The sequence below is a fragment of the Lissotriton vulgaris genome, chromosome 3_1, assembly GCF_964263255.1.
Source record: "Lissotriton vulgaris chromosome 3_1, aLisVul1.2, whole genome shotgun sequence".
In the NCBI taxonomy this organism is placed as follows: Eukaryota; Metazoa; Chordata; class Amphibia; order Caudata; family Salamandridae; genus Lissotriton; species Lissotriton vulgaris.
In genome coordinates, this window is record NC_141689.1 from 1,029,516,409 (window position 1) to 1,029,533,593 (window position 17,185).

A 17,185-nucleotide genomic window follows, 5' to 3' on the forward strand; every position below is an offset into this window, starting at 1 on the left:
AGGTGATAGCTGCGCTTTATAAATGTCTTAAATAAATAAAATAAATAAATAAGTGCAGTGCAGCAGGGTCTTCTTCGTTACCCTCATGTCAAATGTCAAGTCCTGGCCCAGGCCACGTCCCACCTCTTCAAGTTTTGCAGCCTAGTTATCCCCACTAACGCTTCTACTGGCCCTAAAACGCTTGGCTGTGAACATTAGGAGAAAGGGAAATAAAGGGCATATCCACACTGGCAGGGGAAATGAAACTGATATATATGCGGATATGAGTCTCTTAAAACTGTCAAACTCATCAAACCTACTCTTTTGAATATGGTGTCCCAACTCTCCAGCTTTTCTAGGTATTAAATACATACTCTATAGGTCTATCCATTTACATGGCTTCCTATATAAAAGAAATGCTTAGGCATCATTTGAACCCACATTGTTCAGAAATTATACATCATTTCACGGTCTGAATAGGGGCATCTATTACGGACTGAAGAAAATGGGTGAAACTGCATCTGTTATTATGGGGTAAGATTCAGATAATCAAAATGGTGGCAAGGCATACATTGAACTATGTTTGCAGCATGCTTACTATCAGTGTGCCAAAGGAATGCTGCTGAGAGCTGATGCAGAAGTGAACAAACAAGTATAAGACATGGAATCAACAAGACTGTTTATTTGTGGCTACCACACTGGATGGCCTGCATCTCTTGCATATTACTTTTTTATTATAGGGTACATAAATTGTCCATTTTGGCATTTCATTTCTCCTCAACTGAAACCTCGACTGGGTACTACTGACTAGGTATTTAATCGTTGGGCTCATGAGTCCGGTAGCACAGTACGGAGGGAAAGTACTGTTCAAGAATCCTGACGACTGTCATGGAGGAGACTAAAAGAGTATGGGATGACAACCTAATAAAAACTCATGGCTCTTAGCATGTGGAAAAACGGATATGGAACAATGCAGCACTCCACATTAGGGGACGGACAATCCATTAAAGAGACTGGGAGGAGAAATGGATCCTGAACATAAAATAGGCTAGAGAAGGAAAACTGGAAGCAGTTTGATTAATTATGAGAATGTCGTCGCATACGTCAGGCCCAGTTCTGGAAGATCCTTTAATTAGACTATTGCCTCTATAGCGCTTTGGATGCTCAGCTATGTGCTACTGGAGTCCCTGATTCAGTTATCTGCAAATATGGTATGTCTTCAAATGGTGACTTCAGAAAACTACAATGCCCCGATTAAAAATGAGTACTCTAAATGACTCAGAAGATAGCTGCTGGTTAATGGAGACCCAGGTTCGAAAAACTTGACTGGAAAGACTAGGAAGACCTATCTTAAGTGCAAAAGACAGAGGCTTAGATGAAGCACACTTCCAGTACAGCTTTTTTTGAAATACTACATGATTGCCCTAGACACCCAACAAACTCCACCAAGCTCATCTAATCCCAAGACTTTCTTAGCTGGAGGTGTGATAGTCCAGATGAAGATATTGTGCATATAGTTTGGTCTTGCTGCTTGGGTTTGGAAAGGCATATGGTCCTCTATGCAAGGGGTCGAGTTGTTGGACTCTGATATCATCCCTTGCAATCCTTCATGATACACTGGGAAACAGGGATCAACAACCATACGAAAAGATGAGTAGACACCATCATGTCAGGGGCTAATAGCTGTATGTTGCGCAAGTAAAAAGTAAATAATTCCCCCATCTCTTATAGACTGGAAAATTGACCTGACTATAGACTATAGCCTTCTTTGAAAGCCTCATATGTAAAATCAATGATCAACTGAAATGTTTTGAAGCAATATACAGAGCCTTTGTAGTAATTAAATGATGTATACATGCGCACAGGCACTCTTTTTCATAGAGGCTGCCTACCAATTTCCCGGAGACTCATCTAGGTAAATTCCTTCAAATCAAAACTGTATCCTGGATAGGTGACATCTGTGGTGAAAAACCCAGATATGCTCTTGGGTGCCCTGCTTTAAAAGCTCCGGCTTACCAACAGTGGGGTTATTGGACTTTCCTCTGTAGATGGTGAGGTACATCTACACTAATCCTTTGATGTCATATCTTAATGTACACTGCTGCCACCCCATTTGCCACACTTTTTCCAGCAATATAAATATGATGTTTTCCTTGTTCAGGGAGTGGGGGGCATCTCTGTAGCACCTTGTTTGAGCTCTCTTCTCTTCAGTGTGAATGTCCACAGAACGAAGAGGCACAATGGTGTGGATGTATAATGGGTGTTGAGGAGCTGCTTTATACCTGTGCTCTACACATTGCATAATGCAGTTGGTCAGTTTTGATGTTCTCCTGCGGTTATATGAAGTACTGTTTTGGGCCCAAAAAGCTACAAGACTGTCTGTTAGAAACAGTCTCCATTACGAAGTGGCTCTCTTATTGCTCTATAGCCATAGGCATCCCATGCTGAAAGCCAGTCTGCTGTGTTACAACAGGGGAAGCTGAGCTCTAGTCAAGCCAGGATGGCTTGATGTAGTAGTGGTCTAAGACTACATCTGTAGCACAGTCCAATACATCTTCTTTGTGTGGTAAAAGTTGTTCATATAGCTGTCCCTAATCACGTTCATCTGTGTGAAGTGACCTAGATGGTTCATGAGGTGCTGGTTACTATGGTTCTAGTGGCTATGGTTGTGTGACTTTTTCTCCCTGGAACAGTGTTATGCAGCTCTGCAGTTGTTGCTTCCTTTAAAAAAATCTTTCTCTTGCCGGGGTTTTCCTTGTAGTAGATGTTTGGCTTCTGACATATGGAATGCAAATATCTTTCTGTGAACCATGTGTACGTTAGGACATATTGTGGTATATTTGCTATCTAGCAATGAATGGGCCCATGACTGGATCAATATAAACAGCTTTTTGGCATTAATCCTGATGATATGCCGTCTTATCCCGAGACAGTGTCAAGCAATCTCTTGAGAACCTTTTGGCTTTGACGTATCATTTTAACAACTCATTTTTGCTGTGGATCCTCTTTTCAGGGTCCCCATTTGCTCGATTCCGATGTTCGTTTTTGAGGCCGAGCAGGTTTCAGCACTGCTTAATTTTTAGGGGGCCAAACCTATTCTGGTGTCACGGCAGACTTCCAGGGATCCTCTTGTGACCAATGTCAAAACTCAAAGTGAGTTCCCTCAGCACCCTTTGAATATGAAATGTGGCTAAGTTGACACTTGTGTCATGGCTACTCTTGTTTTTGTGTTTGAGGTAGTCTCAGTACTGCAGTGGCATGGCTTCAGTAAGACAGGTGACCCAACCCGGTTATCCAAACTTTCGTGAGCTCTTTAATCCTCCCTGGCTCAACACCCTGTAAGGAATTTTGGTGTCCCCATCAATATCAGTCTATATCTCCTCATACCACAAAAAGTGAGTTTAGTTCACTCCTTCGACCCCATTTTCGTTTCAATATTTTCTGCGATCTTATAATGACCTGACAATTCCTTCCGGTCGCAGGCCCAAACTTGATTGTAGGGTCTCTTTAGGCAGCGATTGTTCTAATATCCAACTCATAGCTCCATTTGTACCAGAATCATCTCAGACCCCAAAAACAAGTAAAAACAAGGCTTCACTATGGAACTTAGCATTTCTTCATCTCTGCACTCTATATTCGCTCTCCCTAATGGCAGGATATTTCATTGCGTTACCGTTATCACTCTAAAATAGGAATTGGCTTAACCAGTGCTGACTGCAGGGGACATATTTTGGGTAAATGAAGAAATTATCGTCTTCTCTTTAAGCAAAACCTTTCGAAATGTCTTGTGCTAGATAATCTATACTACTATTATTAAGGAAGAACTTTGAACCTTTGAGGCGGGTAAACTCGGGAACCACAGCGCCAATCCACACACTCGATACATTGTTGTAATCGTCAGGGTGTGCAAATGGACATAGGCTATATAAACGTAATAAATATACGTTATTTAAAAAATGTACTGAAAAAAAAGTAGTCCCTTGGAAGAAGCGCCGGCCGCGACGTGCGTGCCGACGTGAAGAGCGCGGGGAGAAGCGGCGTCCAGAAGCGCGAGGAGGACCGGCGGACATGGCGCGGGGAGGAGCAGCTTACAGGCGATGAGGAGCGGCGTACAGGCGGTGAGGAGCGACGGACAGGTGGGGAGGAGCAGTGAGCGGCGGATGAGGTAGGTTATTTATTTATTTCGTTAGGAGCGGCGGAAAAATTAAGCAAAAATGACAATCGTGAGCAAGAGGAAGCAAACAGAGCATTACAAAATTGAGCCAAACAGTGAATTACAGGAGGAAAAAGTTACGTTTGCAGGTTACAAAAGCATACATCGTGAGCAAGAGGAAGCAAACGGAGCATTACAAAAGTGAGCCAAATGGTGCATTACAGGAGGAAAAAGTTACGTGTGCAGGTTACAAAAGCGTAGAAAGTAAACATAGAGGTGTAGGAGGAAAAAGTGACGTGTGCAGGTAGCAAGAGGAAGCAAACGGAGCATTACGAAAGTGAGCCAAACGGTGCATTACAGGAGGAAAAAGTTACATGTGCAGGTTACAAAAGCGTAGAAAGTAACCATAGAGGTATAGGAGGAAAAAGTGACGTGTGCAGGTTACAAAAGCGTTCAAAGTAAACATAGAGGTATAATACTGCAATATATGAAGGAAGGCTCTGGGGGACCCACGGACAACGTCGGGGCGGGCGGGGGCCCTGAAGCCTAATTGCTCCCGGACAACGTCGGGACGGGCTACTAGTACAATGATAATAGAATGGGCTTATAAAAGAACAGTTTATCAAAGTAAAAACATTTCACTGATTGCATCAGGAATACAAATGGACTTTAGGGCAAATGCATTTTACTGTTTCAGGTGATAACAAATAAACAAGTATAAGGCTTTCCAGAGCAAATTAAATTAATTCATTCTTTCAATATTGTTTCTCTTCTGGAAAAAATATTTCTAATTTTACTCCTGCATGTTACAAATTATTTTTGTATGGAAAACCCATCTAGCAGCAATTGAGGAGAAAAAGAGAGTACGATTTAAAACAACCATAGTCATACACAAGGACAACAACTGCTCTGGTCAAACAAGGGTAAAGTTGGACATCAAATAGGATATACTTTTCCCTCCAAAAACTGTTTCCCCCATAAATATTGAAGGAATACAGAGTAAAAGATGTTGGCCCATAAGAATGTGTCTGAAGAAGCAAGGAGAAATAGAAACAACAGGGGGTACAGCTCTAGGTATTGTGTGCACAAGAGTGTGTTAAATGTTGGAAGGGTGCTGCTGAACGGGAAGGCAACAAAACCCAACATATCTAGAACACAGAGAATGTATGAATTTCAGGAGTGGTTGCAATCACCTGCTTGTGGTTTATGTCATAAAATAGTGCAGCATTGATTTGCTTTAAAATGCATACAAAAAAAGACATCTTATCTTACCGTAGCTGAACTTGAGACTTGTGTGGACCTTTACTTGCGAGTTCCAAGGAGATATGTTCCAGCTCAGACTGTGTTAAGCTTAAAGTAGAAAAATTTTCATCCACCATTGTCCAATCTCCATCTACCATTGAGCTTGTTTCAGTCAGGTCTGTAGCAGAACCAATACTGCACTCATCACCTAAATCAAGAAAGTAAAATAATCAATTTAATCAAAATCAGAAAGAAAGGTTGGGGGAGAAGACAGCTGAAAGGTGAGGTACACAAGCAGCGTTGCTTTTGTATCAGTGGCCGTTCCGAGAGCTGGTGCTGATTTTTGTCCACCCACCTCTGATATGGTGCTGTCCATACGTGCACCCTGTCGACAAGGGTGAAGTCTAGCAGGTGGATATAATTGATAGAAGAGTATGTATTAAGTAAGTGGAGTGGAGTGTAGTGTAGTTCCTATTTTCCCAATAGGCCCTGCGCATTGAAATAACATAAACAGTAGTATCGACGTAGAAGTGCGGATCTTCCAGGACTCCACTGACTATGCTAAACTTAATTGGGTTTGTTACCAACTAGCTCAGAGGTCACTGGAAACTTTCTTGACTGAAATAGGAAGTGATCAGCTTCCCTGGCACTGCCAAGAAAGGATTCAGTTTTCCAACAACCGTGCAACATGACAACTTTGCTCCTCAGATCAAGAGTCAATCTCTAGGGTCGTGTGAAACAATAGACAGTTATTTTACTCAGTCAGTGGTTGTGCAGTTTACTTTCACAATATGTAGAGAATAGAGAGACGGGCGTTTGTCAATAAAGGGTAACATTTATTGAACAGTCTTTCTTCTTGTACAAGAGAAATGAATTGCCACAATTGCAAGACTTGTTAATATAAAAAGTACGTACAGTAAGATGAGTATTGCGAAATAATACTGTAAAAGCATTGATATGGTTTCTTAGCCATACAATGGTTTAAAATGAATAAAACATATATACATTCATATATACATTCGGCTAAAATACTCAACTGGTGCTTCTAACTACGCCTACCCCAGTGTACCTGACCTAAGCCTAATACTTGGGAGGGGAGTAAGTAAGTAGCTTTAAGTTAAGTTGGTTTTGCCAAGGTTTGCTTCAAGAATTCTCTCTAAGGGTTTGTCAACACCATACCTCTGGAATAGAATGATGGAAGTCTGGTGTCTCCTTCAGGGGGTCGATATCCCAGTCACCCGCAAGGGTAGACTAGAAACGCCGGAGCTGGATTTCTCTGCAGGAGAAAGACAGCGTCTCTTCTCAGCGCGTCGAGGAGGAGGAGGAGGGGCAGCGTCCGCGGGCAGCTTGCATCTGCTGGGCTCTTGCAGAGGGACGGCTGTTCAGCTCCCAAGTTCACCACACCATCGTTCGCTAGTTAGCAGCGATAGCAGCTATGGTATCATCAGCATGACAGCTTCTTCAGCAGCAGCAAGACAGCTAGCAGCATCAGCTTCAGCGAAACAGCAACGAGACAGCAGCAGCGTTTGCTTAAGGCAACGTTGGTAATATTTATACCTGAAAGGTGCCTTGTTTGACGTAAGTTTTTGGACATAAGACGTCAATAAAGATGTCACTAGGAAGTGCGGGGATTTCCAGGTTGCTGAGTTTTTATCTTGTTGAAGAACTCGGAGTGTTAATCTAAGAATCTTCAAATAGTAACTTCTGCTATGTCATTGCACTAATTGGTTGCAAAGGAAGTGGCAGAGAAAGCGATTCTGAAATGTGGCTCTGTTCGTGTGAGGCCAGAGACGAGTTTCTGAATATTGCACTTGAACGGTTATGCCAATATAGGGAATAAATGGATTTATAGCCAAATAGGGGCATAAGGTCACAGTATCGATCAGGGTCCTAGATTAGAACGCAACACCCACTCCACAAATTCATTTCCATCAAATTACTAAAACTAGAGCAATAAGATGCATGTGTAACATTGCCCATCCCAAAATACATATATGCATTTGAAATAGGCGTTTTGTAATACGTGAAAATTTAGGTACTGTACGTTTTTGAAGCATAGAAATCATTAAATAATTATAGCATATGAAATCAATGAACGATTATGCAAAAAGAATTACACATGAAATATCTCTGAAACAGAAGAAGGGCGAGATAATTTCATCACATATAAATGCATTGCAGTAAAATGTGCTAGAGGCTGGTGTAAAGTTATTATGCCTCTAGATGTATATAGAAATAGAAGTTGAAGCTTCTGTTCTCTATGAATAGTTTTACTTTAAGCAAAGAATCTTTCGTGCCAAAAAGGGTGAATATTTAAAGTGTTCAATTCAAAAGAATTATTGCTTGAACGGGAAAAACAGAGTTCCAACGCTTTTAGCAGTTTTTGTTGTTCAAAACTGAAGGCCGAATTCAGAGTTCATGGGAACGCTGTGTGTCGGAATGCTTCACTAAAGTTATTGTTTCTGTTCGGGTGAGAACATCATATCAGACAGGCTCTCAAAGAATTGGTCTACAAAATCAGGTGACAGTTCGACCAAATTCGATAGTGCTGTAACTTGGCAGGTGTGAGAATGATTGCTGTCATCAAAGTCGGGATCAGCAATGCTCACAGAAGGTCGTACCTGGGTGATGTTGCTTTTGTCACTCGCCCACTGTTACCACCTAGTCGTAGCACAGGAGTCTCAACGAATGCCGTCATCAGGATTGGTAGCCGCTGGGGACAACACAATGCGTGAGCCGTTATCGGACTTAGCAAAGTATCGATATCCATTGGTACTGCTGATGGAAGTGAAAGACAGATGGCCAACACGCACTCATCTCCGCATAGCATACATCGTAGTACAGGTAAGATGCAATTTTGCCATATCGGTCTGAATGAAAGGAACCAGGTCATGTTTAGATCTCTCAGCCTGGCCAATCCAAGGACTCTAGTTATTCTGTCCAGGTAGCGCATTGCTAGGATTGTTTCTTCCGTTCCCATAGGAGTCATGTCTGAGCTGTGGCTTGCCATAACGAAGCAGGAGGGTCAAAAATAAAATCCCTGCTACAAGTCCCAAAAATAGGGGTATGCCGCCAAAAACAGAGTGGACAAAATTTAGAACGATTCCCAGAATTGCTTGAAATGGTGTTAGCAGTCCCGTAAAAATCGTCTTAAATATGCCTGTGGCACTAGACATGTTAAGAAGTTGGCTCAACATTTCTACGAAATGCACGGGGCAATTTGTTGATAAAAGGTCATGAACCTCCGTAGCTGTCCTTGCAACTAGAAGATCATACGTCTCTTTTGATGACGTTATGGGCACTGTTGTCTGCAAAAGCACAGACTTCATTTTGCTTAAAGTATCAATTCGTATAGAATAGAGATTCAGACGAGGCCAGATGGGAGTCTCTATGTCTCCAGGCCCGCTCGGGAACAATGCTTGCATACAGCATTTGACCATGGAAGTTACGCTTACGAGATAACTTTTCCCTGGCACAAGGCCACAACATCTGTGATCCGTTCTTAGACTGTAACTCCCATTCGCAAGTTGCATAAAGAAGGGCTCTATCTGCGTTGCAGGTGTGACAAGCTGGTGGCATGAAAGGTTGTTAGAATTACCTTCACAGGCTCCGTGTAAATTAATACCCTGGCACAAAAGTATACCGCTTAGTGAACGTTTACAGTTTTCACCACTAAGAAATACATTTTTGTTGCTGTCACTATAGCATGAATGTGTGTATAGTAATTTCCATGCTGATTTTACATATCCTTTACCCAATCGTTCATACTGGCCAGTAGGTATGTATTCAAGGCACTTTTTAAATCGGAAAGTTGTTATCGGAATAGTGATAATTCCGTGTATTATCCATTCAATGACAGGACTTTCTGACATTGTCAATGGTAATCTCTCAAGCTTTTCGATGCTCAGGATTGTATAGTCTGCTCCTTTCTGTGGCAAGCTGATTTGTTTATCAGTAAGGTTAAAAATGGAAAACAATGACGTTGTGTTGATTAAACGCCAAGGCACATAGCCTGAACGAAGATTTTGCAGCGTCCAGCCTAATTGTACAATAGAACGTAATTGCGACTGGCCATGCTGTAACATTGGCCATGCTGTAACAACTGTCTATTATGTCAAAGGCAGAAGATACAATATTGTCCAACGAATATATTCTGGAGGACAGAGTCATTAACCCATTGTCCACTACAGAAAGTGATTTTTCCAAATTAATACGATCAATTTCTCTTTCTGCTGTTTCAATTTGTGTGACTTTCCAAGCTTCGTTGTACGCAGCATAGATGCTGGCCGCTATGAAACGCTTTTGACGCCGTTTGCGTGGTCCAAGAATGAAATCGCGCAAATCAGCACCATCTTTTAGTAAAGATAAGTGTTGCTTAATTTCAGCCAGTGTGGATGATCCTAGCCATTCGAGGCAGAGTTTCCCTACACTGTATGTTGTTACTATCCCTGGATGTTGTCTCTGGGAGTATCTAGGATCTTGTCTGGTCATTTTTAACCCCTGTGTTTTGTTCAGGAATCTATCTTGACAGTTGTTTGTGTCGGTAGGCCAGATTAACCACTTTTTCCTATCAGGATGTGTTCTGTTAAAATGTAAAATTTTGGTTACGTCTATCTCAATATCTGTTGTTGCATTCTCAGGTATTGGCTTCGGAATAGACGGTTTGTTTAGGTCTTTGATCTTAGCTAGGCCAAGACAGGATGTTTGGTGAATTGTGTCATTTAAAAACATCATTTGTTCTGGTATCATGCAGGTTCTGAATAGTGTTTCTAGACCTTGTACCTGCCAATCTTTTGTACCCCAAATGGTTTTCGTTTCAATGTTATTTTTCCAATAATCAAAACCAAATGTCATCATTTTTTCATAAAATGCTTCTGAATATATTAATTTAGTGTTTGTCAGCATTGTTTTCATTCCTGTTTTATCTAACAGTTTGTAATAAAACGTTTCTGCATCACTGGTGTTAAATCCCTGAGAAGTATTTGAATTTCTCAAAGAATGTTTTAGAACTGCTTTTAGGTGGTGTAGCACAATGTTCCCATTGATTATACTTAAAAACATTTCTAGGCTGTGCAGATTTATGCAAATAATGATCGCCATAATGTGTGTAACAGAACAACTGTTCATAACTAGACGAACCTTGTAAATAATCATGTTCTGTGAATCTAGCTGACATTACTAAATCAGACATCATGTCATTAATACTGTTAAAGTCCCAATCATCAGAGAATGGACTATGTTTTACAAAGTCACTTAAGGAAACCTTCAGTTGATGAGGATACTTCAGGATCTCGACCGGACCATAGATCTCATAGTCAGTTTTCTCCCATACTACCCCACCGGGTATTGGAATGGCTGTGACATTTACTGTTGACAGTTCTCTTTTCTTCACGTGGGATGATCTGTGTGGTTCGAGGACTAGGTTGATGTTGTTGCTTTTTCTTTAAAAGTCTTTTTTGTTTCTGGCATCACTTCGGGGTTACTTTGATCCTCGGAAAAGTTGTTGAAGTCGATGAAATAACCAGAGGCAGTTCTGTCAATTGTTGGGATTGTTCTTTCAATCTGTCTTTCGGTAGCACTTTCTGATGCCACATTATTGTAGACTGGTGTTTCTTGACGAACTGTTTCAATCTGTGTCTCAAGAGGCACGAGTTCCATGGCATTATTGCATAGTCCTTCTCTGTGCACTGCAGGCTGATCGAATGTGATTAGTCTTTCAGTTTGAACCTCTTGGATTGTTGCAAGTTTGGGTATTCTGTTGTTTCTTGGGAGTCCACTGGGCCTACTGTTGATTATAGGCCACATGCTTGTGGTTTTACCAGGTCGATAGATACAACTCTGTTCTCCTTTTTACCAGCAAGGGGCGGTAGTACTACTGATCTTGTTCCGGTGACTGCCAAGACAGGTACTGCTTTTCTGTAAGAAGGCCCAAATTCCTTCTTCACCGCTATTTTTTCTCTGACTAGATCCCCAATCTTTGGAATCCAGACAGGCCTTGCTGGGGCTATTGCTTGTGGTGCCTCGTCAGTGGTATCTGGCTGTTGCTTTAACTTTATGTTGCTCAAGGATTTTCTTGTTTCATTCAGTTCCTGTAAAACAGCCAAACTATCTTTGATGTCAAAGTCTGTTTTATTATCTTTCCCACTGATACTTGACTATCTAAGTCCTGAATTCTCATTTTCTTCCGAACAATAGTTCGTATGGGCTGAAACCTTTTAGAGAATTTCTTGGCAAATTGTTAAGACTGGTTTGGACACTTATTAAATGTTTGACCCACCCAGTGCCTGAACCTAATCCCTTCGCTGTTATAGATTGCTTTATGTCCCGGTTTTTTCTTTCTACCACACTATTCCCTTCGGGGTGTGACGGACAAGAATACCGCAACCCAATTCCCATGCTGGCCATGGCCTCCTTATAAACTTGAGAGCTAAAAGCAGGACCCTGGTCAGAATGGAACGTGGCAATTGCGTATGTGCCGATAAAGACTCGCAGATCTTTTATAACCGTTCTAGCGTCAGTCGAGCGCTGGGGCCACATCCATATGAACCTCGTACAGAAGTCCACTGCTACCATGATATATCTATAGTTGCCGTCCCTTTGTAGGGGACCACAGTGGTCCAGGTAAACACATGCAAATGGTTTATCCGAGATGAGAAGGGGTGTCTGCGCTGGTCGTTTTACTGTTGAAACTTTTATCCTTTGGCATATTTCGCATTCTAATACATACTTTTTAGTTTGTATTCTCAAGCGAGGCCACCAATATCTCTGTTTTAATAGTGATATTGTTGCGGAAACGCCAGCGTGTGCAGAAGCAAGCCCTTCGTGTGCCGCTTTGATTAGTCCTAACCTGTGTTCCATGTTTGGAATTACCCTATCCCCCACTCCAGGGATTCGAGCAAAAGGAACATTATTCGTATCTGTTGAATATAAGTACTTTTCTGGAAAGCCTTTTGGGAGTGTTTTCTTATCATTCTTTACTGACGCACTGACAGCTTGTAGAATATCGCTGTCTATTTTTGTTTGTGACCGAGTTATCGCAGCTACGGAAGCCGTTTGCACAGCTGCCTTCGCGGCTTCATCAGCCATTTAATTCCCTGCAACGTGAACGCCATCACGTTGATGACTCAGAGTGTGTATCACGTGAGTCTTTTGTAGTTCTTTCTGTAAAAGAACTACCTGTTCCCAAAGCATTTTATGCTTTATTGTGCCACCTTTTGCATCTTTGAAACCATTTTCCACCCAATTCTGCAAGTATTCATTATAAGATTGTACGCAATAATAAGAATCTCACACTATTAGTGTGGGGAATTCGCGATCCATCTTAAATGCTACCAATTCAGCTCGTTGAGCTGAGCAATCTCCTAGAGATTGTGTTTTAGTGACCATTGGTCTAAATTTTCCTTTGTACCAACGACCTTTAACAATCGCGCACGCAGCACTATAGGCTCGTTTACCCCCAACTGCGGGTTGTGCTGATCGGTCAGTATATATAATACTTCTGTATTCTTCGAGAGGCAGGATTTCAATTGGCAGAGGACATTCATATTCATATTGTAAAAATTCCTGTGTTTTTAAGTTAGGATCAAATTTGAAAACTACGTCTGTTGCAGCAAGAGAATTAACCCACTGAATCCATCTCGGATGCAAAGCTTTAGCTTTAGGAATGCTTGCTTTAGTTACCGCTTCTAAAGCCGGTATAGGTGTTACGATTATGATTCGTTTACCTTGTGCTAGGGGCCTTTCTTTTGCTACAGCAGTCTGAACCGCAGTTAGAATTTTCTCTGTTGAACTGAATTTTATTTCAGCCTTTGTGTACAAATGTGATTTGTAAGCTATTGGTACCTTTTCTCCCTCATTAGAGGTTAGGTACGTGAATCCGCATCTTCCTGGGATGACTCAGATTACAAGATCACGTGTATTGTCACGTGTGTCTAATTTTGTTTTAGCTAACATGTCTGTTTGCAGTGATCTCAAAATTTCTGTGTGTTTTTGAGTCCAATTGATTTGTTTAAAATCAGGTTTAATTAGTTTGTAGAGAGGTTTAACCCTCTCTGCGTAATTTAGAATGTAAGTTCTTCCGAAATTCAGAAAACCTAGTATGGTCCTTCACTTGATAATTCGTATCCTAAAAATAATACTGTCAGATGGGCAATTCGACACTTTTTAAAGTTGAATTTGTAACCCCTGCTGTGAACCCAAGTATAATGGTGTTCACTTTTTTCAAGTGAGTATCCAAGTCGTCATCTGTGAGATAGATATCATCTACGTAGGATAATGCCTCATCATCATATATTTGTAGTAACACTGTTACCCTAGCTGAGAATAGTCCTGGGCTGTTCTTGAACCCCTGTGGGAGTCGACAGAAATTTTTCTGTGAACCCATTACGGAGAAAGCGGTCAAATACCTGCTTTCTGGTGCAATGTTTTGACAAAAGAAACCATTAGATATATCTAATGTCGTTTTATACTTTTTCCTAACTATGTTATTCATTAGGGCTGCACTATGCGAGTTTTGTACTGCAAATGTTTTGCAACATGCATTAAGGTGTCTGTAGTCCAAAACTAGACGATATGAATTGTCTGGCTTGGAGACAGAAAATAAAGGATTGTTCATTTGAGAGGTGCATGTTTCAATCACCCCCTGGTATTCAAGTTGATCTAAGATCTCCCTGACTTGTTTTTTAGCTTCTTGCTTAATGGGATACTGCCGTTGGGCAGTTGGTTCACTTTTTAACTGGATCTTGTGAGGAGGTGAGTCCTCATCCCATCCTACATGATTTTTATATAATGCCGGTGCCTGGGCTTCTGCCCATTTCCTGGCATAAGTATATTTTTTGTGAATCGGAATGTGATTCGAGAAGGCAGGCATAATCATTTCTTCGCCACGAGGGCACTCCCTGACAAACTCCGGGGGCCAATCTTTTTCAGCTAACAGAATATCATAGCCTTTTGAGAGTTTATCCCAAAATAGACCCTTTATTTTCCTAGTCTTATCACCCTCTATACGCAATGTTATTTCATATATTTTATGGGGCTCCCTAAGTCTGGTGTTGGCAGTTTCAACCTGAATGAATTCATTCGTGTCCACTGTCTCCAGATGACTCATCAAGATCTTGCGGGCTATACTGATTTCTGCTGCACTGTCTAACATTGTCTGTGCCCACTCCCCGTTTTTCAACGGTGTCCTCAGTATTCTCGGCTTGGTTGATTACTGGCTACCTTCTTTTTTGGAAATTGAGATTTTTACTCTGAGCAGGTTCCTTGTCTTTGGACTTGGTGTGCTCTCCTGGGTCTGACCGTCCTCTTCTTTCCGATTTCTGTGAAAAAGATCGAGAGGGACGTGTATCAATACTTTGATATCTATCAGGCTTCTTCAAATTATCCCTATTTCTAAGGTTGTATCTTTTCTCAGAGGGCTCCCTCTGGGGAGACTGGTGTTCTCGAGTCGGAGTTCTTTCCCTCCGTCGAGGACACCTTCCTCTGGACTGGAAAACTTTTTCCTTGGGAGTGGATTGTTTATTTCCATCCCAGCTCTTTTTAGGAGTGTTTGAATTATTTTTAATAAATAATTTTTCAGGATTTTCGAGCAGTTGGGTCTTCACTGGCTTTCCACCCAAGCTGTCTCTACCTAATTCTTCATTGCATTTTTCTATGATTCTGGCAAGCTCAATTGGCTGATCTGTTATATCTGTTTCCTTCAACTTCTGGCGGATTGCCACAGATGCTGCTTCTCCTTTTATGTTGGCTAATAATATAGTCGAGACCTGCTTGAAGTCTTTCAGTAATTTCATACCAAGAGTTAAAGCAGGTTCTGGACCGTATTCATTTTGAATCTGTCTTAGTACATCTGGTATTACCGCCATAGACGGAACACCATGTGTTTTTGTGTAAATGGAAGCAAAGACTGTACCCCAAGTGTCACAGTCCTCCACGTGTGGTGCGATTCCCATAGGAAGGCAGATTGTCAAGATTCTGTGTTTCTCGATAGGGGTAGTATCCGGAAATACTGCCTCTATTTGAGTGATTTTTTGCGCTAACCAGAACGGAATTTGTTCCCGTTTTACGGGTGTTTTACCAAGACATGACTGTATGTTCTGTGGTGTAATTTTATTAGTGTTCCCCTGATGAGGGGTCAGCTGTGGTACATTAACAGCTGGTTGGACTGTTGCAGTCCGCATTACATATTGGACTAATTGCCTATGTATTTTTATAAGTGTTTTTAGCTGTACTAACAGCTCTTCTTTAGACATTTTTGCAATGTCCGGATGTGATGTGTAGCTGGCTAGAACCGGCCACGTTGCTCCTGGTCTACCTAGTGGACCGAGCCTGGTAATATGATCATTATGTTTTAGGGCGCCATTAAACCAGAGCAGGTGCTCTTGGAATTTTAGTGGGATTTCAGTCTCCTCGAAAGGAGCGTACTCATCCAGAGGTTTCTCTATTTTGTAATAGTGAAACTCTTTTGTTCTAGCGTTTGCCGCTGGAAACTTTATCATTGAATAGAATACCTCTGTCTGCCGATATTCGTGTGCCTCTATCACGAAAATTACTGTACCACCTTGTGGTGTCAGTCCGTTTTCTATAAGTTTTAAAGTTATAGATTTTCTTAAATGTACCGGGATGATAATTGCATCCGGGTCAGTCTGTAGGAGACTCGTGTCTTCCTCTATTAGTAGGGTTGTCAGTCTAGCTGCTTCCCTTTCTTCTTCACTGTCTGACATTTTGTTGTCAGAAAAGTTTTTGCAGAGTAGGTCTCCAAGGAGACAAAGATTAGGTGCACAATATTTTGGAACACTGTATCCTTCAACGTTGAATAAACCAGAGCTTTACATAGGAATCTCTTCCTACTGAGTTCGGGCGGATTTTAACCTTTCACCCACTCCAGACGTCTATTGGAGTATTTACGGGAGAAAGGGGTCTGTGTGAAATATGCACGACTGAGTTATTCTAACGTCTTGCGTTAGTTTATCGCCTTACCAAACTTTGGGCGCCATGTAGTGTAGTTCCTATTTTCCCAATAGGCCCTGCGCATTGGAATGACAAACAGTAGTATCGACGTAGAAGTGCGGATCTTCCAGGACTCCACTGACTATGCTAAACTTAATTGGGTTTGTTACCAACTAGCTCAGAGGTCACTGGAAACTTTCTTGACTGAAATAGGAAGTGATCAGCTTCCCTGGCACAGCCAAGAAGGGATTCAGTTTTCCAACAACCGTGCAACATGACAACTTTGCTCCTCAGATCAAGAGTCAATCTCTAGGGTCGTGTGAAACAATAGACAGTTATTTTACTCAGTCAGTGGTTGGGCAGTTTACTTTCACAATATGTAGAGAATAGAGAGACGGGTGTTTGTCAATAAAGGGTAACATTTATTGAACAGTCTTTCTTCTTGTACAAGAGAAATGAATTGCCACAATTGCAAGACTTGTTAATATAAAAAGTACGTACAGTAAGATGAGTATTGCGAAATAATACTGTAAAAGCAATGATATGGTTTCTTAGCCATACAATGGTTTAAAATGAATAAAACATATATACATTCATATATACATTCGGCTAAAATACTCAACTGGTGCTTCTAACTACGCCTACCCCAGTGTACCTGACCTAAGCCTAATACTTGGGAGGGGAGTAAGTAAGTAGCTTTAAGTTAAGTTGGTTTTGCCAAGGTTTGCTTCAAGAATTCTCTCTAAGGGTTTAGTCAACACCATACCTCTGGAATAGAATGATGGAGGTCTGGTATCTCCTTCAGGGGGTCGATATCCCAGTCACCCGCAAGGGTAGACTAGAAACGCCGGAGCTGGATTTCTC

At 41.5% G+C, this 17,185-nt stretch overlaps 1 protein-coding gene across 2 annotated transcripts in view; it reads right to left on the reverse strand.

Moving 5' to 3' along the window:
- RIC1 (RIC1 partner of RAB6A GEF complex) overlaps window positions 1–17,185 on the reverse strand; it is a 979,735-nt gene that overhangs the window by 55,774 nt on the left and 906,776 nt on the right. For both annotated transcript variants that reach the window (XM_086961422.1, XM_086961421.1), the window contains exon 24: window positions 5,405–5,582. In XM_086961422.1, coding sequence (XP_086817548.1) covers window positions 5,405–5,582 — 178 coding nt within the window. The remainder of the gene's footprint in view (window positions 1–5,404; window positions 5,583–17,185) is intronic.